General features: G+C 44.8%; 1 protein-coding gene across 1 annotated transcript in view; it reads left to right on the top strand.

Annotated features, from left to right (window-relative positions):
- LOC141129427 (extracellular calcium-sensing receptor-like) overlaps nt 1-23,068 on the top strand; it is a 144,565-nt gene that overhangs the window by 117,566 nt on the left and 3,931 nt on the right. The window contains 2 exon segments of the mRNA XM_073617459.1: nt 16,033-16,269; nt 21,543-21,666. Coding sequence (XP_073473560.1) covers nt 16,033-16,269; nt 21,543-21,666 — 361 coding nt within the window.

Here is a 23,068-nt window from a genome sequence, read left to right as displayed (position 1 = left end):
TCTTGCTCCCACTGACACCAATGAAGGGGGTTATTCTTGCTCCCACTGACACCAATGAAGCAGGGTATTATTGTCACCAATGACATCAATGAAGGAGGGATTATTTTGCTCCCAGTGACACCAATGAATGAGGAGGGAGGTTATTATTGCTCCCACTGTCAGAGGTATTAATGTCCCAACTGACACCAATGAAGGGGTGGGGGTATTAATGCTGACAGCACAATGGGGCTTATTTTAGTCACATTTTCTCTTCAGTGTACCCCTAGGCTCTCTTCTGTCAAAACATGGAGGAAAGCTGGTATACGCCATATGCTGTAAAGTGACACCAACGTTTTGGCTACACCACCCATTCAGTAAGCTGCATTGTTCCTCTCGAAGTCTTCAAGGTGTCCCACCAATTTTTTTCCAATGTTGGCACTGATGTTAAGGGATCTGCATTTCCGGTGCATCAAGAAAGCAGTATGAGATTGTCTCCAGCTCAATGGTTGAAGTTTGAACATTACAGACCGTTCTAGATTGTTTATCCATCAGAATTCATTTTGAATTCAGTGTATTCTTGTATTGCTGATAATGGCAACGCATTGTAAATGCTTCATAAGCACAATTGGATGACAAATAATTAAGGTGCATCTACTACAACAAACTCATAAAAAGCCAACCAACATTATTTCAGTAAATGATTCAACCAAACTCAAATGTATCGCATCATAATTGCATGTCACCTATTTTGTGATATGGCCAATAATCTGATAGAAGTATTTATTTATAGAGCTGCGTCAACAATTTACACAGCACTTTTCATATGTTGTACATTCAGTCCCTGCCCTCCAGAATCTTACAATCTAACTCCACGCACATACATACATACACATACTAGGGCCAAGTACCTCTGATGTGATGGGAGGACCCAGTTTGCCCCGGATAAAAGATGGATGTGAGGACTCTGTGGCGGGGAGAGAATCTAATATGATGTAGGGACTCGGTCATGGGTATTTTGATGTAATTGGGGGCTCTTATGTATGGAAGGGACGCTGATGTACTTGGGGGCTCCTGATTTTTAGGGTTGACTCTGATTTGATGGGGAGACTCTAATGTAAAGGGGGACCTCTGATGTTATGGGGAGATCTCTAATGTGATGAGGGGCTTCTGATGTGATGGGAGGACCTCTGATGTGAGGGGGGACCTCTGATGTGATGGGAGGACCTCTGATGTGATGTGGAGGACCTCTGATGTCATGTGAAGGACCTCTGATGTGATGGGGGGCCACTGATGTGAGGGGGGGTTCTGATGTGATGGGTGATGGGAGGACTTCTGATGTGATGGGGAGATCTCTAATGTGATGGGGGGGTTCTGGTGTGATGGGAGGACCGCTGATGTTCTGGGAGGACCACTGATGTGATGGGAGGACCTCTGATATGAAGAGGTACTTCTGATGTGATGGGGGGACCTCTGATGTGATGGGAGGACCTCTGATGTGAATGGGTGACCTCTGATGTGAATGGGTGACCTCTGATGTGATGGGAGGACCTCTGATGTGAATGGGTGACCTCTGATGTAATGGGAGGACCTCTGATGTGAATGAGTGACCTCGGATGTGATGGGGGTGGCCTCTGATGTGATGGGGGGACTTCTGATGTGATGGGGGACCTCTGATGTGATGGGAGGACCTCTGATGTGAAGGAAGGACCTCTGATGTGAAGGAGGGACCTGGACCTATGATGTGATGGGAAACCCCTGATGTGATGGGAGAACCACTGTGGTGGTGAGGGAATCTAATATGATGTAGGGACTTGGTCATGGGTATTTTGATGTAATTGGGGGCTCTTATGTATGGGAGGGACGCTGGTGTAATTGGGGGCTCCTGATGTTTAGGGTTGACTCTGATTTGATGGGGAGACTCTGATGTAAAAGGGGGCCTCTGATGTGATGGGGAGATCTCTAATGTGATGAGGGGGGGCTTCTGATATGATGGGAAGACCTCTGATGTGATGGGGGGACCACTGATGTGAGGGGGGCCTCTGATGTGATGCGGAGGACCTCTGATATAAAGAGGGGCTTCTGAAGTGATGGGAGGACTTCTGATTTGATGGGGAGATCTCTATTGTGATGGGGGCTTCTGATGTGATGGGAGGACCAATGATGTGATTGGGGCCTCTGATGTGATGGGGGGACCTCTGATGTGAAGGGGGGACCTCTGATATAAAGAGGAGCTTCTGATGTGATGTGAGGACTTCGGATGTGATGGGGGGACCTCTGATGTGATGGGAGGACCTTTGATGTAAAGGGGGGACCTCTGATATGAAGAGCTGCTTCTGATGTGATGGGGGGCCTCTGATGTGATGGGGGGCCTCTGATGTGATGGGAGGACCACTGATGTTGTGGGAGGACCACTGATGTGATGGGAGGACCACTGATGTGACGGGGGAACCTCTGATGTGAAGGGGGGACATCTGATATAAAGAGGGGCTTCTGATGTGATAGGAGGACTTTTGATGTGATGGGGAGACCTCTGATGTGATGGGAGGACCTTTGATGTGATAGGAGGACCTCTGATGTGATGTGAGGACCTCTGATGTGATGGGAGGACCTCTGATGTGAAGGAGGGACCTCTGATATGAAAAGTTACTTCTGATGTGATGGGGGGACCTCTGATGTGATGGGAGGACCTCTGATGTGAATGGGTGACCTCTGATGTGAATGGGTGACCTCTGATGTGAATGGGTGACCTCTGATGTGAAGGGGGTGACCTCTGATGTGAAGGGGGTGACCTCTGATGTGATGGGGGACCTCTGATGTGATGAAAGGACCTCTGATGTGAAGGAAGGACCTCTGATGTGAAGGAGGGACCTGGACCTATGATGTGATGGGAAACCCCTGATGTGATGGGAGAACCACTGTGGTGGTGAGGGAATCTAATATGATGTAGGGACTGGGTCATGGGTATTTTGATGTAATTGGGGGCTCTTATGTATGGGAGGGACGCTGGTGTAATTGGGGGCTCCTGATGTTTAGGGTTGACTCTGATTTGATGGGGAGACTCTGATGTAAAGGGGGGCCTCTGATGTGATGGGGAGATCTCTAATGTGATGAGGGGGGGCTTCTGATGTGATGGAAAGACCTCTGATGTGATGGGGGGACCACTGATGTGAGGGGGGCCTCTGATGTGATGCGAAGGACCTCTGATATAAAGAGGGGCTTCTGAAGTGATTGGAGGACTTCTGATTTGATGGGGAGATCTCTATTGTGATGGGGGCTTCTGATGTGATGGGAGGACCACTGATTTGATTGGGGCCTCTGATGTGATGGGGGGACCTCTGATATAAAGAGGAGCTTCTGATGTGATGTGAGGACTTCGGATGTGATGGGGGGACCTCTGATGTGATGGAAGGACCTTTGATGTGATGGGAGGACCTCTGATGTGAAGGGGGGACCTCTGATATGAAGAGCTGCTTCTGATGTGATGGGGGGCCTCTGATGTGATGGGAGGACCACTGATGTTGTGGGAGGACCACTGATGTGATGGGAGGACCACTGATGTGATGGGAGGACCACTGATGTGACGGGGGAACCTCTGATGTGTAGGGGGGACCTCTGATATAAAGAGGGGCTTCTGATGTGATGGGAGGACTTTTGATGTGATGGGGAGACCTCTGATATGATGGGAGGACCTTTGATGTGATAGGAGGACCTCTGATGTGATGTGAGGACCTCTGATGTGAAGGAGGGACCTCTGATATGAAAAGTTACTTCTGATGTGATGGGGGGACCTCTGATGTGATGGGGGACCTCTGATGCGAATGGGTGACCTCTGATGTGATGGGAGGACCTCTGATGTGATGGGAGGACCTCTGATGTGATGGGGGGACTTCTGATGTGATGGGGGACCTCTGATGTGATGGGGGGACCTCTGATGTGATGAAAGGACCTCTGATGTGAAGGAAGGACCTCTGATGTGAAGGAGGGACCTGGACCTATGATGTGATGGGAAACCCCTGATGTGATGGGAGAACCACTGTGGTGGTGAGGGAATCTAATATGATGTAGGGACTGGGTCATGGGTATTTTGATGTAATTGGGGGCTCTTATGTATGGGAGGGACGCTGGTGTAATTGGGGGCTCCTGATGTTTAGGGTTGACTCTGATTTGATGGGGAGACTCTGATGTAAAGGGGGGCCTCTGATGTGATGGGGAGATCTCTAATGTGATGAGGGGGGCTTCTGATGTGATGGGAGGACCTCTGATGTGATGGGGGAACCTCTGATGTGAAGGGGGACCTCTGATATAAAGAGGGGCTTCTAAAGTGATGGGAGGACTTCTGATTTGATGGGGAGATCTCTATTGTGATGGGGGCTTCTGATGTGATGGGAGGACCACTGATGTGATTGGGGCCTCTGATGTGATGGGGGGACCTCTGATGTGAAGGGTGGACCTCTGATATAAAGAGGAGCTTCTGATGTGATGTGAGGACTTCGGATGTGATGGGGGGACCTCTGATGTGATAGGAGACCTCTGATGTGATGGGAGGACCTCTGATGTGATGGGAGGACCTCTGATGTGATGGGAGGACCTCTGATGTGGAGGGGGGACCTCTGATGTGAAGGTCGGACCTCTGATATGAAGAGCTGCTTCTGATGTGATGGGGGGCCTCTGATGTGATGGGGGGCCTCTGATGTGATGGGAGGACCTCTGATGTGATGGGGGGACATCTGATGTGATAGGAGGACCACTGATGTGACAGGAGGACCACTGATGTTAAGGGAGGACCACTGATGTGATGGGAGGACCACTGATGTGATGGGAGGACCATTGATGTGATGGGAGGACCATTTATGTGATGGGAGGACCTCTGATGTGATGGGAGGACCATTGATGTGATGGGAGGATCACTGATGTGATGGGGAACCTCTGATGTGATGAGAGGACCACTGATGTGATAGGAGGACTACTGATGTGATGGGGAACCTCTGATGTGATGAGAGGACCACTGATGTGATGAGAGGACCACTGATGTGATGGGGAACCTCTGATGTGATGGGAGGACCACTGATGTGATGGGAGGACCACTGATGTGATGAGGAACCTCTGATGTGAAGTTAATGTCGTCATTGTGGTTCTGTGCATCGTCCCAGGCTCAGGTTTCCCATTGATAAATAACATTTATAGTTTTTAACTTTTAGACTGAGGTGCCTCGAGATTTTGCATACTTTTTAAGGGTACCATGACTGATAGAAGGTTGAGAATGGCTGGATTAACCAACCAGCAGGTCTTCAAGGAGTGGGAGAAAGCCCATGCAAGCACAGGGAAAACATGCAAACTCAATGCAGATAGTGTCTTGGCTGGGATTCAGGTGACCCCAGTGCAGCAAGGCAGAAGTGTTAACCACTAAGCTATTCCCTATGTCACCTTTTGTGGAATATGGGCCATGATTTGATACACACTAACAGAGTATAAAGACTGCCAAAAAACAAGGTGCTTCCTGTCTCCATCCAGTACACAGACTGGTTACATTGATGGTGTAATAATAGCAATCTGTTGTTTGTATAAAACTTTGCACTCTTCACTGCTTCCAGGAAAACTGAGATAATAATGTTTGCTGTGAGTGTGAAGGAGGATTGTTACAAAGTAATCACCTTAGAATGTAATCTGTTACAATCGCTACATCGCAGCATGCATTCACAACCATGTATACTTTACTGCATAACAGATGTGAGACGCGTCCCCCATATGTCCGTCTGTTTGCCTATCAGAGTATTGCCGTTTGTTGTTTCCCGTATTGAGGTGTAGCGGCGCAATACCTTTCACTTCACCTACAATTTTGAGGGGTACATTTACCCACTTATAGCTCTATGATAATCCTATTTCCAGATTCAAAAACACCCATAACGTTCATTCACTATAGTCAATCAGAGAACTCGACCAAACGTTATAAACAAATGGACAGTTTATTGTGCTTCAGACTTGGGGGGGGGGGGGGGATTAGGGGAAATATTAGTGTCCCAACATTGGTATCAGTGGGAGGAATAGTGCCCCATCACTGGTGTCAGTGGGAGGAATAGTGTCCCATCATTGGTATCAGTGGGAGGAATAGTGCCCCATCACTGGTGTCAGTGGGGGGAATAGTGCCCCTTCATTGGTGTCAGTGGGAAGTATAGTGCCCCATCACTGGTGTCAGTGGGAGGAATCATGCCCCAGAGTTGGTGTCAGTGGGAGGAATAGTGCCTCATCATTTGTGTCAGTGGGAAGTATAGTGCCCCATCACTGGTGTCATTTGGAGGAATAGTGCCCCAGAGTTGGTATCAGTGGGAGGAATAGTAACCCATTATTGGTGTCAGTCGGAGGACTAGTGTCCCATCATTGGTGTCAGTGGGAGGAATAGTGTCCCATCATTGGTGTCAGTGGGAGGAATAGTGTCCCATCATTGGTGTCAGTGGGAGGAATATTGCCCCATCACTGGTGTCAGTGGGAGGAATAAGGCCCTATCACTGGTGTCAGTTGTAGTAATAGTGACCCATCACGGGTGTCAGTGGGAGGAATAGTGTCCCGTCATTGGTGTCAGTGGGGGGAATAGTGCCCCATCACTGGTGTCAGTGGGAGGAATAGTGTCCCATCATTGGTGTCAGTGGGAAGTATAGTGCTCCATTACTGGTGTCAGTGGGAAGAAATAGTGCCGCATCACTGGTGTCAGTGGGAGGAATCATGCCTCAGAGTTGGTGTCAGTGGGAGGAATATTGCCCCAGAGATGGTGTCAGTGGGAGGAATAGCGACCCATTATTGGTGTCAGTGGGAGGAATAGTGACCCATCATTGGTATCAGTGAAATCAATAGTGCTCCACTGTTGGTATCAGTGTAGAAATTAGTGTCTCATGGTTGGCATCAGTGGGAGGAATAGTGCCTCTTATCATTCGAAGGTATAGTCTCCTAGGGGCCAGATAAACATATGCAAAGGGCTGCATTACGCCCCTCTGCTGCAATTTAGAGATCACCGCTCTATAAAGTTGATACATCTGCATTGATTATCTGCATAGCAAGCCTCCTAAATCATATATCACCACATCACTTCCAATAGCAATCACTAATCCCCTCTCAAATTATCTGAGGATACCAACTCCTGGAGACTACTTATAGGGATATGCCAGGACCCTGTGGAGACAATAGTATTATTGAATCTGGGAAATGAAGACATCTCAACCCTATGATATTTCGTATAGTTGACCTAAACAGACTAGAACTGGATGCTGGAGAAGGAAAATACTCCTATAAATAGCAAGTACTCCTCACCTAATACAAAAGGGGTGTAAGGGAAAATCTCATGTTTGCACTCCTGACTACAGACATGGACTAAATTCTAAATCAGTCATTCTCAAGTAGGGTTCCTCTAGAGGTTCCTTGAGCTATAGCTGATTGACCTCCCATTTAATGGTCCCTGCATAGTTCCAGGGCCAATGCCCCTTGGTATAGCCATAAACATGACACCAATTATCTTTATAGCTGTCTGTAAGGGTGGCATTCTGACCACTGGTCCAAATCATTTGGTGGAGGGGGGATTATGGTGAGGGGTTATTTTTCAGGGGTTGGGCTTGGCCCCTTAGTTCCAGTGAAGGGAACTCTTAAGGCGTCAGCATACCAAGACATTTTGGACAATTTAATGCTCCAAACTTTGTGGGAACAGTTTGGGGATGGCCCCTTCCTGTTCTAACATGACTGCCCACCAGTGCACAAAGCAAGGTCCATAAAGACATGGGTGAGAGAGTTTGGGGTGGAGGAACTTGACTGGCCTGCACAGAGTCCTGACCTCAACCTGATAGAACACCTTTAGGATTAATTCGAGTGGGGACTGCGAGCCAGGCCTTCTCATCCAACATCAGTGCCTGAACTCACAAATGCGCTTCGGAAGAATGGTCAAACATTCCCATAGACACACTCCTAAACCTTGTGGACGGCCTTCCCAGAACAGTTGAAGCTGTTATAGCTGCAAAGGGTGGGCCAACTCATTATTGAACCCTACGGACTAAGGCTCGATTCACACAGGGGCAACACGACTTCAGCGCGACTTTGCAAGCCGACTTCAACGCGACTTCAGCGCAATTTACAACGTGACTTCAAGTCGCCACCAGGACAGGCGACTTTGGCTGTGGCCAATCACAGAATAATCAGCTCTCTGGGAGGGAGGGGTTTGCCTGGATAAACTAATTTCTTTTCCTGTAAAGTCGCTTCAATATAGATGGAGATCCGACTTGGAGGCGACTTCCATTGAATTCTATGGGTACAGGTCGCCTAGAAGTCGGATTGAAGTAGTACAGGAAGTCAAGCGACTTGAGGGCTGACAAGTCGGATCCCAAGTCGCTGTAGTATGAACCGACCCTAAGACTGGGATGCCATCAAAGCAGAGGTCCAGTCATTTCTGTGTTTATTAAGAGTCAGCAGCTACAAAAAGTGAAGCTGCTGACTATCAATAAACAACCACTGACCTGTCCCATGATCCAGCGGTGCACTCTCCCCAGCTGTTTTCTCTCTTTGTCCTCCCTCGGTGGCGCCGGCATCTTCACTGTGGGCAACCCGGCTGTGACAGCTTGCGGCTTCACAGCCGGGTGCCCACTGCGCATGTGTGAGTGGCGCTGCTCTCCGTGACTGGTCCCCAGGTCTTCTGGGACCTGTCATGTGTCCCAGAAGACTTTGGGAAGGAGAACTTCCGCTTCCAATTACCTAAAGCAACCGGAACAGACAATTGTGGCACCAGAGGGGGAGAGGAGACAAATGAGCGGGGGTTCCACTTTTGGGTGGAGCTCCGCTTTAAGGTACTCACCAGATGGTACTTGGTCCCGACTTGCCTAGCGAGGATATATGCTACGGCAACCTTCGGAATGCTTCAGGGGCTGTTCATTGCAGGGTTCGATGTTGCATATATGGTGGGAGTGCCCTAAAATTAGGGCATTCCGTAACAGGGTGTTCTCAATGCTTCGCAAATCGCAAGAAGACAAGGCTCTCTATTGATCAGCAACCAAGCTTGGCATTGCTCAATGTTGTACCTAATGAGTGGCCGTGTCCATTGAAACATCTGATTTACTTTATACTACTGGCAGCTATGATCACTATTGCGGGCGCATGGAAGACACCCCTAGTATCTTACAGACGATTTAAACACAAAATATCATGGATTATGATACATAAAAGAATTGCTAGTATTGTCAATGACCGAAGTGCTTTGAACGAACGTGGGAGCCCTGGGCATATTACATTCATGTACCTTTATCGGGACCATAGGTATAGTGCAGACACCGAGCTCCTCTTCCCCTAATGTTTCTATATCTTTGTCCCACTTCTTCTCTTGTCCCAAAGATCATAAAATAAACAACCCCTTCTTTCCCCCTCTCCTCTCCCTCTCTCCTTCTTTTGTCTCTATCCTTTTCTCCTTTCCCTCTTTTTTCACAACGCCGAGAAATTCTCTCTCAAGGGTCAGTTGTGAGACCGACAATTTTGAAAAACGAAAAAACACATTTTTTATTTACTACTGACACTGGCAGGGAAGGGTTACCATCAGAGGTGATCAAGGGGTTAAATGTGTGCCTAGGGAGTGATTACTAACTGTGGGGGGAGGTGCTTTTACTATGTGAAGATATGGATTAGTGTTGCTGTTTCACAGAAGCACAGGATCCACGTCTTCTGTACTCACAGAATGACAATCTGCCTTGTTTACATACCGTAGGCATACTGTAATTCTCTGTCAGAATACGGAACGATCAGCAGGTCCCGGTAGACATTGGGTCTGTGGGACCCGCTGATCGGCTTCTGCTGTGTAAAATATCAGTGGGAGCGAGCCGCCGGCGTGGCACGCTCGCTCCCAAAACCCAGAACTGCAGAATCACATATATAAATATAAATGTGTGATTCTGCACAGAGCGGTGTCCTGTAGCAGTAAATCTGCTATGGGGCAGTCCTAAAGCCGTTAATGATAAGGTATTTCACTCTCACATGTAAATAAATTCAAAATTCATCTGGCATGCTGACGTCAAACGTCACAAGTCCCACCCTACACGTTTCGTCACAGATTGATGTCATCGGGGGGGGCATTAATTTGCGATCATCAGCACACCTTATATAATAGGTACACCGTACGTCCAATTAGTGTGTTCCAAATAACGGAAGAGGAAGCAATATCTCTCAAGATGACGCTATGCGTTCCAACTACCGCAAACTCTACATTGAACACATTCCTAACCCCTCACCCGGTTGGTGAATATTATTACATGAACATTATAAACCGGAAACAAGGTCTCGGAAATGGCTGAACAGGTTATTCAGGCCAATAAATACATTTTTAGTGGCTAGCTTATGGGGGTACTCGGAAGGAGGGAGGAGTCAGAGGGGGACCCCAGAATAGGAGGGTCGGGGCTGCTCTTTGCAAAACCATTGCACAGAGCAGGTACGTATGAAAGATTTGTTATTTAGAAAAAAAAATATTTAAAATCACTTTAACCACTCAACGCAAATTAACGTACCTGTACATCGGTACTTTGACGTTAAAAACTGGGGCTCTGGTAAAACTCTGGTATTTTCAGGAATGGCGTGTGATTCTCTTTGAGATAAAAAGTGGTCTCAGCGGCAGATTCGCTGCTAGATCACTTTTACGGGGCCGCCGTGCTCCGGTCACCTCCGCCGCTTACCGGACCCACCAGTAGCTACGGAGACGACCGCATCTGCTCCCCTCGCTGCCTGGATGCCGAGTGAAGGAAAGATGGCCCCGCTCGGCTCCATAGCATTGGAGGGCGGAAGCGACGTCAATTGTCACTTTCACCCAATGCTCTTAAAGGGGAATTTTTTTTTTGTAAATTACATTAAAAAAATGTTATTGCATTTTAGTGTAAATATGAGATCTGAGGTCTTTTTGACCCCAGATCTCACATTTAAGAGGTCCTGTCATGCTTTTTTTCTATTACAAGGGATGTTTACATTCCTTGTAATAGGAATAAAAATGACACAATTTTTTTTTTTTTAAAAGGACAGTATAAAAATAAAAGGTAAATGAAATAAGAACATTTTTTTTTTTTTAAAGCGCCCTGTCCCACCGATCTCGCGCGCAGAAGTGAACGCATACGTAAGTAGCGCCTGCATATGAAAATGGTGTTCAAACCACACGTGAGGTATCACTGCCATCGTTCCAGTGAGAGCAATAATTCTAGCCCTAGACCTCCTCTGTAACTCAAAACTGGTAACCTGTAGTCATTTTTAAACGTCGCCAATGGAGATTTTCTAGTGCCAAAGTTTGTCGCCATTCCACGAGCGGGCGCAATTTTGAAGCGTGACATGTTGGGTATCAATTTACTCGGCGTAACATTATCTTTCACAATATAAAAAAAAATGGGCTAACTTTACTGTTGTCTTATTTTTTTAACTCAAAAAAATGTTTTTTTTTCCCCAAAAAAATTTGCGCTTGTAAGATCGCTGCGCAAATACAATGTGACATAAAGTATTGCAACGACCGCCATTTTATTCTCTAGGGTGTCTAAAAATATATATATATATTGTTTGGGGGTTCTAAGTAATTTTCTAGCAAAAAAAAAAAAAAAAAAAGATTTTAACTTGTAAACAACAAGTCTCAAAACGAGGCTCGGTCCTTAACCTCCCTGGCGGTATGATTATTTCGGATTTTAGGTGCTGAAAGCGGTACAATTATTTTGCATGGAAATTTGGCGTTTTATATTGTAGGTCAGTAAATCTTAACAATAACACACTTAAATCTGTCCAAACCAGAGTCTAGTAGATATCCCGGGTATGATAAAGTTTGAAACACAAAAACATAAATTATAATATAATAAATAAAAATAAATAATAAAAAAAAATTAAAAAAAATAGTAATAAAATAAATTTCCCCACAATTCACTATCGCTCAATTCTGCAAGTGTTCTAATTTACTATCGCTGTTTTCTAGCTGGTCTAAAGCCACTTTTGACGTAAAGGGACACTTTTTGGTTGCTATGGACAATCTCCAGTTTCCAGGCAGAAAGAACAGTGTATATCATGTAAAACTGCATGCAGGGCATGGGCCAAAGCACTGGGGACAAAAGGGATGTGAAATCATTTCATACAGTACTGTAATCTGTAAGATTACAGTACTGTATGTGTTATGATTTTTACTTTTTTTTTAATTTGCCGCCAGGCTCCGCCCCCGTGCGTCGCGCCGCTCGCAGGGAACGGAGCCTGGCACGGAGAGGCTTCGGAGGAGGACGGAGCCCTCGGACACTGCGGGTGACATCACAGGATCCCGGGGACAAGGTAAGTAACGCCGCCCCAGGATCCTGCAATGCTATCCCGAGTGTGGCTCGGGGTTACCGCTAATGGTACTGAATTTTAACCCCGAGCCACATTCGGGAAAACCGCCAGGGAGGCTACGTGGTTAAAAAAGACCAAGTTCACCTTTCCAATTTAAAGTTCCCGTGTATTCAAGCATCCCCAGTAAATTTTGATGAACCAGGAAAGGCAAAATATTATAATATATAATAAATATTATAATATATAACTTTATTTTACTTATTTATTTTTTCCTTTGTGGATAATTGATATACTGGATTCTGAAATTGTATTATTATATTTTTGGTTCAGTGTTTATGATGTCTTGTTGTGTTTTGGTTTGTTTGTCTGTTATGAAAATTAATAAAAAGATTTATAAAAAAAAAAAGAAAGGCAAAATATAAGCAGATAAAATGGGTAGATGGAGGCCGGTGGAATCACTCCCTGCTGGCCACGATTTAGTATAAAATTCATAGTAAATCAATACATTTATTCAGCAGAAACCCCGCTTAGCACTGCTCAGCCTGTACATAAATCATTTCAATGGATAATACCCCGGGGGGGAGAGTTTAGGTCGATCTCCAGGCAGTTATAATAAGACACAAATTAATGCAGCTTTGTCTTCCTTAATAAATCATGAAATGTTTTTGCTTATTTTTTTTTTTTATTTAGCTATCTGAATTTTACTTGGTACCATCATCTTGCATCCAGTACAGAAGCTTTTCACTGGGAGAGGGAGGGGCTTAACTGGGAGCCATTCAGGTGTGCTGCATGCTGACAAGGCATATGCTAATAGGAGGAGAGAGCAGAGTGAGCAGAGGGATGATTTCCTCAGTCTTCTGCTTTATTACTGTCCACCAGCTGGAGGGTGAAGATAATACACTGCTGTGCAGTATTCCCTAAATGTAAGTGGTGCCATCACACTGGCTGTGCCGTTTGACAGAGCAGTGTAAATCTCAGGACTATGATCACAGCATACACTTCCATTTTATAAAATCAGCATTGTAATAACAAGACAAATAATAGTTACAGTGCCTTGCAACAGTATTCACCCCCCCCCCCACCCCCCCTTGGCTTTTTACCTATTTTGTTACATTACAGCCTTTAGTTCAATGTTTTTTTTAATTTGAATTATATGTGATGGATCAGAACACAATAGTCTAAGTTGGTGAAGTAAAATTAGAAAAATATATACATAAAACAATTTTTCAGAAATAAAAAACTGATAATAGGCATGTGCGTATGTATACACCCCCCTTTGTTATGAAGCTCCTAAAAAAAAAGCTCTGGTACAACCAATTACCTTCAGAAGTCCCATAATTAGTGAAATGATGTCCACCTGTGTGCAATCTAAGTGTCATATGATCTGTCATTACATATACACACCTTTCTGAAAGGCCCCAGAGGCTGCAACACCTAAGCAAGAGGCACCACTAACCAAACACTGCCATGAAGACCAAGGAACTCTCCAAACGAGTAAGGGACAATGTTGTTGAGAAGTACAAGTCAGGGTTAGGTTATAAAAAAATATCCAAATCTTTGATGATCCCTAGGAGCACCATCAAATCTATCATAACCAAATGGAAAGAACATGGCACAACAGCAAACCTGCCAAGAGACGGCCGCACACCAAAACTCACGGACCGGGCAAGGAGGGCATTAATCAGAGAGGAGCACAGAGACCTAAGGTAACCCCGGAGGAGCTGCAGAGTTCCACAGCAGAGACTGGAGTATCTGTACATAGGACGACAATAAGCCGTACGCTCCATAGAGTTGGGCTTTATGGCAGACTGGCCAGAAGAAAGCCATTACTTTCAGCAAAAAACAAAATGGCACGTTTTGAGTTTGTGAAAAGACTTCCAAAATGTACGGAGGAAGGTGCTCTGGTCTGATGAGACTAAAACTGAACTTTTTGGCCTTCAAAGAAAACGCTATGTCTGGCGCAAACCCAACACATCACATCACCCAAAGAATACCATCCCCACTGTGAAACATGGTGGTGGCAGCCTCATGCTGTGGGGAGGTTTTTCAGCAGTCAGGACTGGGAAACTGGTCAGGGTTGAGGGAAAGATGCATGGTGCTAAATACAGGGATATTCTTGAGCAAAACCTGTACCACTCTGTGTGTGATTTGAGGCTAAGACGGAGGTTCACCTTCCAGCAGGACGATGACCCCAAACACACTGCTAAAGCAACACTTGAGTGGTTTAAGGGGAAACATGTAAATGTGTTAGAATGGCCTAGTCAAAGCCCAGACCTCAATCCAATAGAAAATCTGTGGTCAGACTTAAAGATTGCTGTTCACAAGCGCAAACCATCCAACTTGAAGGAGCTGGAGCAGTTTTGCAAGGAGGAATGGGCAAAAATCCCAGTGGTAAGATGTGGCGAGCTCATAGAGACTTATCCAAAGTGACTTGGAGCTGTGATAGCCGCAAAAGGTGGCTCTACAAAGTATTGACTTTAGGGGGGTGAATAGTTATGCACATTGACTTTTTTTGTTATTTTGTCCTATTTGTTGTTTGCTTCACAATAAAAAAAAAAAATCTTCAAAGTTGTGGGCATGTTCTGTAAATTAAATGATGCAAATCCTCAAACAATCCATGTTAATTCCAGGTTGTGAGGCAACAAAACACGAAAAATGCCATGGGGGGGGGAATACTTTTGCAGGGCACTGTATATCTGACAACCCAATATAAGCTTACTAGGGATCGACCGATATCGTTTTTTTCGGTGCCGATATGATACCGATATTTCGGCCACCTCTCCTGCCGATAGCCGATTTTTTTTGCAGATATTTTGTACATTTAAAAAAAAAATTCTTTACACTGTCATTTTACATTTTTTTTTTTAGTTTTTTTATCACTGTTATTGCTGTCACAAGGAATGTAAACATCCCTATTGACAGTAATAGACAGTGACCCCAAACCCCTCCTCTACACTTCAAACTATTCAAAACTTCAAGATTAGCGTTTTTGAATACTTTATTTTTTAAAACTGGCGCCTTTAAGATGTCAGTATTCCGGGAAGTGATGTCATGACATTGCTTCCGGATTACTAGATCCGAGATCCGAAGCATCGGCTTTGTTCGGGTCTTCGGCCAGCCGGTGGGGCGGTAGAGCCCGGGCAAGCAGCGGAAAGCGGTGGGGGGGGGGGGGGACGTCCCCTCCCGCTGCTTGTTGAGCTGCATCGGTTGTTATTACAATAAAGCCGACTGTCCGCTCTAAAGAACGGTACCGGGGGGATACTTCTAAAAAAGGTGAATATCGGCTGCCGATAATTGGCCGCGCCAATAATTGGTCGATCCCTAAAGCTTACATGAACAATCTCCTATGTTGTGAGCTCTGCTTGTCTGCTGCCCGTCTTTTAACTTCCCTGCATGCTTTGCAGCCTCTCCTCCATTTCTAAAGACTACATATCCCATGGTACCTTGCTGCCTGCAAGCAGTGATTCCTGTACTCAGGGCCACCGATAAGAAGGTACCACCATTTCCCCTGTACCGGGCACACGGGGGGGATGGGCAGTGCATAAGTTACAGTAGTATGGCAATTATGAGGTTAAAACAGGCAGCGAAGAGGCAACATATCACTTCCTCTGGGGTAAAAAGTTTGACTGCTATAAACTTTGGATACGCTTTTGAATCTCAAATTTTGAATATTACGGTGCAGCACCTTGGTTTCAAACATTTATCAAAGTGTTCCTTGCCTTTAAACCAATTACGGAAATATATTTCTCCTTTTTCTTTTTTTAGGTCCTAAAACATTTGAGGCACCTAAATTTCACCAATAACATGGGGGAGCAAGTGGACTTCAATGACTTTGGAGACCTGGTGGGGAATTACACTATCATCAACTGGCACTTGTCCAAAGAGGATGGCTCGGACGAAGTGGTCTTTGAAGACATCGGTCACTACAATGTGTACGCCCGGAAGGGGGAGAGGCTTTTCATTAACGAGAGCAAGATCCTGTGGAGTGGATTCTCCCGAGAGGTAGGTGGTTATTTTGTGGTTATTTTGGGGGTCTCTGCAGATGACGCTGGAGGTCTTTTTTTTCATATTTGTGAAGTAAAAGAGCACAATCCACAATACATTATAGTAGAGGTTGAAAGCTTCTATACTTGCCAGACTGATGGTAATTGCTCGGTGTGTCCAGCTTTGAACATCCACCCACTTAGTTGTTTAAGGGCTCATTTACACTTGCTTCGACTTTAACACACACATTAAAGTGATGCTTCTTTGAAGCCTTAATGAAGCTTGGAAAATGCCCTATGTGTGTGTTGATTTAGTAGTTATTTTAAAGGGGCCCAGTAGTACCCCCACTCAGCAGACCCCTAGCTCATTAGTACCTCCGTTCCGCAGATCCCCAGCTCATTGATACCCTCATTCAGCAGATCTCCTGCTCAATAGTACCCCCAAGCTCTGCTAATGCCCCACTTAGTAGTAACCCCCATCTCTGCTGATCCCCCACTCAGTAGTAACCCCCACCTCTGCTGATCCCCTGCTCAGTAGTAACCCCCACCTCTGCTGATCCCCCACTCAGTAGTAACCCCCACCTCTGCTGATCCCCTGCTCAGTAGTAACCCCCACCTCTGCTGATCCCTCACTCAGTAGTAACCCCCACTTCTGCTGATCCCCCACTCAGTAGTAACCCCCCAGCTCTGCTTATCCTCTGGTTTGCTGACCCTCCTCTCTCTCTCCAGTCCCTGCTTATATTGCTCCCACACTGCGGACCACATGTGACATTGCTAGTTTCTCCTGCTCTGCCCCCCCCCCAGCTTTGCTGACCCTTTGCCACTCAGTCCTCTCTCTTCAGTCCCCGCTCAACTTCTTCTATAGCGTTCCCATGTTGGGTCCCATGTACCCCCACTCAGCAGACCCCTAGCTCATTAGTACCTCCGTTCAGCAGATCCCCAGCTCATTGATACCCTCATTCAGCAGATCTCCTGCTCAATAGTACCCCCAAGCTCTGCTGATACCCACTTAGAGGTAACCCCCATCTCTGCTGATCCCCCACTCAGTAGTAACCCCCACCTCTGCTGATCCCCTGCTCAGTAGTAACCCCCACCTCTGCTGATCCCTCACTCAGTAGTAACCCCCACTTCTGCTGATCCCCCACTCAGTAGTAACCCCCAGCTCTGCTTATCCTCTGGTTTGCTGACCCTCCTCTCTCTCTCCAGTCCCTGCTTATATTGCTCCCACACTGCGGACCACGTGTGACATTGCTAGTTTCTCCTGCTCCGCCCCCCCCCCCCCCCAGCTTTGCTGACCCTTTGCCACTCAGTCCTCTCTCTTCAGTCCCCGCTCAACTTCTTCTATAGCGTTCCCATGTTGCACACCACGTGTGCCCTCTGCTAGTTGCCTAACTCCAGTCCAGACACCTCTTATCTTCCTGCTGCTCCTCGCTGCACACCAGATGGGACGTCTGCACCAGACACTCTCAGAATATATACACATGGCCCGGAAGTGACAGCTGATGGCATCTTTCTCGTTCGCTAGCTGGTTTCCCAGTGCATCCTGGGAGGTCTCATACCTGCCATACCTACAAAACAAAGTGAAGCTAAACCTGAATAAAAGTCTCTCAAAAGTTGCAGGTGCTGTAAGCGAGATTTGTCATAGGCTTCTATGGAGGCTTTGGAGATGCTTTGAAGCACCAAGAAAGTGACATGGGGTATCATTTTGAAGCAAAGCAAACACAAGTGAACAGGACTGTAAGGTAACCCTTTTTTTTAGTGAGAGGCTATTTTATTGGCATTCAGAGTGCTTAAAAAAGCGTGTCCAATACCACATTTTGAAGCAAGTGTAAACCAGCCCTTACTGTTATGTCCAAGCAGCTCTGGAGCTACTAAAACTTGGTACTTGTCAATTTCCTCAGCCATTTTTAGGTGACCATTGTGTAGAGCTTGTGTAGAGCTTGTGTAGAGCTCACCTCCTAGAGGGCCTCTGAATTGTCCCAGGTTCTTTTCCCAGATAGTGCAGCAGCTGCCAGGCACACGGTAACAGTCACTCTTCTGGCTTAATAAACAGTCTAGGGGTTACCCTTTTTAAGATAGGGCATATGGAGCTGTGGGATACTCCATGAACACTAAGCAATATATTGAGGACACTCTTCACCCTCTCCCTACTTCTCAGGGCTGTTCCTCCAGCAAAAGCCCAGAAATGGAACCACACCGAGACACCTTCAGTAATATCCTAGGCCAGGCAAGCACTAGAATTGATAGGCTAGGGATATCAGCAGCAACGGTCACTAGGATCTTCTATCCAGGTCTGCAGGGCTGGACTGGGACAAAAATTTGGCCCTGGACTTCACCCAGACTGGCCCACTTTGACAGGTCTCTCCCATGCCGGCTTGCCACCCAAGCCCCCCCCTCCCCCACTAGCGTTTTACATTATTTTTCTTATAGGCAGTATCAGTGGGGAAGCTAGACATTATTTCACCTGGGGCAAAGAATCAGTTTGGCGCCCCCCCCCAATGGAACAAGATTAGGCAGGAAAGTGAGGCCGCCCTCCTTCCAGATCGTATGATGAGCTTCTAAGTGTTGACTCCTGAGCATCATGTCTGTATTCAGGCGCGCTGCATAACTAGCCAGGGAGAGGAGGTGAGCACTGCGGGGGGGGGGGACAGAGGACTGGAGGGAGGCAGCGGTCCACTGTCACTGAAATCGGCACACTGAGCCATCGGCCCACCGGGAAACTCCCTGTAGTCCCAATGGCCAGTACATGCCTGCAGGTCTGTACCCAGTGTCCATGGATACTTAGATGCCTCCTTCCAATATCAGACAGATCATTCCTCTTTGAGTCTCCCACACTGGACCTGCCAATAAAATCCCTTGCTTAGGTTAAGAGATTTTTAGCAGAACAGCCCCCCCCCCCCCAGCTCTGCCACAGCTGGGACTCCGATGAGAGAAAGTAAAATTTTCAGCAGGGCTGCACAGAAGGGCAAGTAGCCTTCAGGCTGGGAACTTCTCCTCCTGGACAAAAACAGGGCTGCCTCAAATCCCAGACTATGTATGCACTCTGAAGCCACCTACAGGGCACCCTCTCTCAGGGATTGGCTGAGACCACATAGATATTCAGACTGCTGGTTTGCATCTCCCCAACCCACTATATTCTGGAGTCCTCCAGAAGGCAGGGAAGAGCAATCAAACCTGCAGCCTGCACAGCCCAGAACAGCCCGAAGCAATCACACACACTGCTCCATGATTTACAGTGGTGCCAATAAGAACTAAATTTGCCTAGCTTTCCTAGAAAACGTATTCAGAAGGGTGCTACAATTATTTTTCTGTGGGTGCCAAGTCATTACTCCTCCTGTACAATTTAGCCAGTATAGGAAACAAATGTGTTGGTTAAGGTGGGCTTCTAGCAATGATGCCGTGTTGGTAGCATAGACGCTACTGGCCAGTCTGATTGGCCAGAATTCCGAGCAGGACACTCCTAGTTATTGGTAGTCAATGAAGTGGAGATAATCATTAAAGGTTCTATACCTTTATAAAGGTGGCATGTAAAGCTCTTTAAAGTAATACCACTCTAGGTTAGTTTACACTTGCCCGCAATCCACAGTCTGGTGGATATCCAGCTCACCATTGTGGAGTATGCACCAATTAAAGGATGATCGCACAATCCAGCAAATAATACTAAATCCTTTATTGTGGTGAAATGGGGTACATATGGGCAGCAAGAACTCTCTAACACAATTTATGCTAAAAAGCAGTAATTTTTAGACATGTGCACTGACAAAAAATTTGTTTGTTTTTGTTTCATTCGTTTTTTTGCTTTTTTCAGAAATTCGAAAATTCCGAAATTCCGAAATACAAAAATTCGGATTTTCAAATTTCCGAATTATCAAATTCTGAATTTTCGGAATTCCGAATTCTCAAATTTTCGAATTTACAAATCTTTTAATTCCGAATTTACAAATTTTCAAATTCCGAATTTACGGATTTTCGAATTCTGAATTTTCGAATTCCAAATTTTCGAAAATTCGAAAATCTGAAAAAAAGAAAGAAAAATTAGTCAAATTCAAAATAATAACTAACTAATAATAACTAACTATTAAATTATAGGTATTGGAATTTCCTTTCAAATTTGGCTGTTTGTGAACGAATACAAATTCATCTGAAGTTACAAATTATCCAAAATAACGAATGCCGCATCTAAACAAATGGAATGAAACAAATTAACAATAAATAATAATAATAAAAAGGTTTTATTATTATTTATTATTATTAGATCATTACGTTCCATTCATTTAGATTGCATTAGATGACATTTGTTATTTCAGATAATTCACTAACAGCCAAATTTGAAAGGAAATTCCAATACCTATAATTTAATAGTTATTATTAGTTAGTTATTATTTAAGATTTTCGGGTTTTCATTCTTTTAAATTTTCGGATTTTCAAATTTCCAAAATTTTGAATTTGCGAAATTTTGAATTTCCGAATTCTATTCGAATTTCCGAATAATCGAATTTCCGAACTTCCGAAACTTCGAATTTCCGAATTCGAATTTTCCAATTCTCCAATTTCCAAAATTCCGAATTTCCAAAATTCCGAATTTCCAAAATTCCGAATTTCCGAACTTCCGAATTTTCGTAAATTGAAAAATTTGAAAATTGTTGAAATTGAAAAATTTGGAAATTTAGGAATTAACGAATTTGTAAAAATTTGTTAAAGAAACAAATTGGGAACTAAACGAATTGCACATGTCTAGTATGTTTTACCACAATAAGGGAGTTTGCATTATATGCTGGATAAGAATGACTGCCAGGCAGTTACATTTTTGGAAGGTGGTAAAGGCATCCCCAGCAAATTCTCTGTCCATATTTAGCTTAATATGTTGTTTCCTATGAGTGTCGGCTCCATCTAGTGTCAATAATCTGTTATTTTTTTTCTAAAATACCTCAGTCAGGGAAAATACCACATTATGGCCACTAGATGGAGCGATGATCATAGGAAACAGAAGATTTTTGTATAAATAGACCCCTTCATTTCTCATTACTCTCTCATTGCACCCTGAAGCACTGACAACAGAAGGTGGTAAACAATGGAAATACCACTAACTCAATTTGCTGCAGAATAAAAAAAAAATGTGGTTATTAGTTAATAATTACATAATCCTTTTAATAAGAGAATTTTAAAAAGCTATTAATTCTGAAACCTGTTGTTTACCAGCAAATCGATTGTAACTTATTGATTCCAGTTTCTTGAAAAGTTTATTATTTATCAATCTTACCACTAAAGATGTTCTTCTCACCTCTCCGGCAGGTTCCGTTCTCCAACTGTAGCCGGATCTGCCATGAAGGCACCAGAAAAGGGATTATTGAAGGTGAACCGACCTGCTGCTTTATGTGCGAGCCGTGCCCCGATGGCGAGTACTCCGATGAGACAGGTAAATGAAGGGGGACCCCAGAAACTTGACGGAGCCTTAGACTGTTGGTTGAGTCTGTGCCATGACGCTTCTATAGGAACTAAAGATCGGTGATTGGCACTGGATACCCAACCATAGTGCTGGTAGCTGTCAACACCAAAAAAAATCCAAAATAATGGCATACAATGTTTCCATGATAGTTAAAATATGAGCTCTAGAGGGGGCATACCCAAAAGGGCAAATGTTGCAAACACAGACATGTACATAAAATTACATGACAAACATGTCTAATGTATGACAAAGACTGACGCGTTTCGACTTGTTTCGTTGGGGTCGTCTTCAAAGGATAGGTTTGCCGCAAAAAAGAACTGCATTTAGCATATCAGATTGGAAAATGCATGACTGGCTATATGTACACAAAAAATGGGAGGTCCCCACTGTATGCACTTTGGTAACTATGTGAGATGGACATTTTTTTGTGTACATATAGCCAGTCGTGCATTTTCCAATCTGATATGCTAAATGCAGTTTCTTTGCAGCAAACCTATCCTCTGAAGATGACCCCAACGAAACGGGTTGAAACGCGTCAACCTTTCTCATACATTAGACATGTTTGTCATGTAATGTTATATACATTTCTGTGTTTGCAACATTTGCACTTTTGGGTATGCCCCCTCTAGAGCTCATATTTTAACTATCATGAAAGCATTGTATGCCAAAAACTTTTAATAAAGAATATCTTTTCAAATTTACTTACTATTTATTCACCTCGCTGCTAAAAAAACCCTCTGGGGAAATTTTCCCATTATATAATATTCCGGGTGTGCAGCACCATTACCTCTCTTTATATGTGTTTTTCCCATGTTTAATCCAAAATAATGTGCAAATGTAAGGACATTAGTTGCATGTCACAGCTGAGACGTCACATTTATGTCTACGCACTGATCCCGCAAAAAAGGCCCATTTACAGACCAGCATGTCACTGCCTAATACTGTAGAGGTGTACAATGCCCTGGGGAACAAGTAATGTTTGAAAATAAACCTAACTAACATGAAACTAAATACATAGGGACTCTAAAATGAAGCATTTCCCTTGACGCTCCTCTTCCTGCATGCATAGGCGTGCACAATGGGTGTGCCAGGTGTGCCTGGGCACACCCTAATCACCCCATGTGGGAAAGATTAGTTGACTCCTGTTTAGACCCCTGATATTTCAACAAAGCCCCCTAATGGGTTTTTGTAAACAAATAGTAAAAAAAAAAAAAATAACAATAAAAAAATATTGTAAAAAAATAATCAAATAGTAAAAAAAAAAAAAAAAAAATGTACGGAGGAGAGGTGGGTTCCTGTCAGATTTCTCCCAGCCTGTCTGCAAGGAAACATAAGACATCAACATAAAAAAACAGCCTATGGAATACAGAGT

This window comes from Aquarana catesbeiana, linkage group LG02 (genome assembly GCF_042186555.1).
Source record: "Aquarana catesbeiana isolate 2022-GZ linkage group LG02, ASM4218655v1, whole genome shotgun sequence".
NCBI classification, from domain to species: domain Eukaryota; kingdom Metazoa; phylum Chordata; class Amphibia; order Anura; family Ranidae; genus Aquarana; species Aquarana catesbeiana.
Note: the sequence above shows the minus strand (reverse complement) of the source record. Positions and strands in the feature narration are given on the sequence as shown.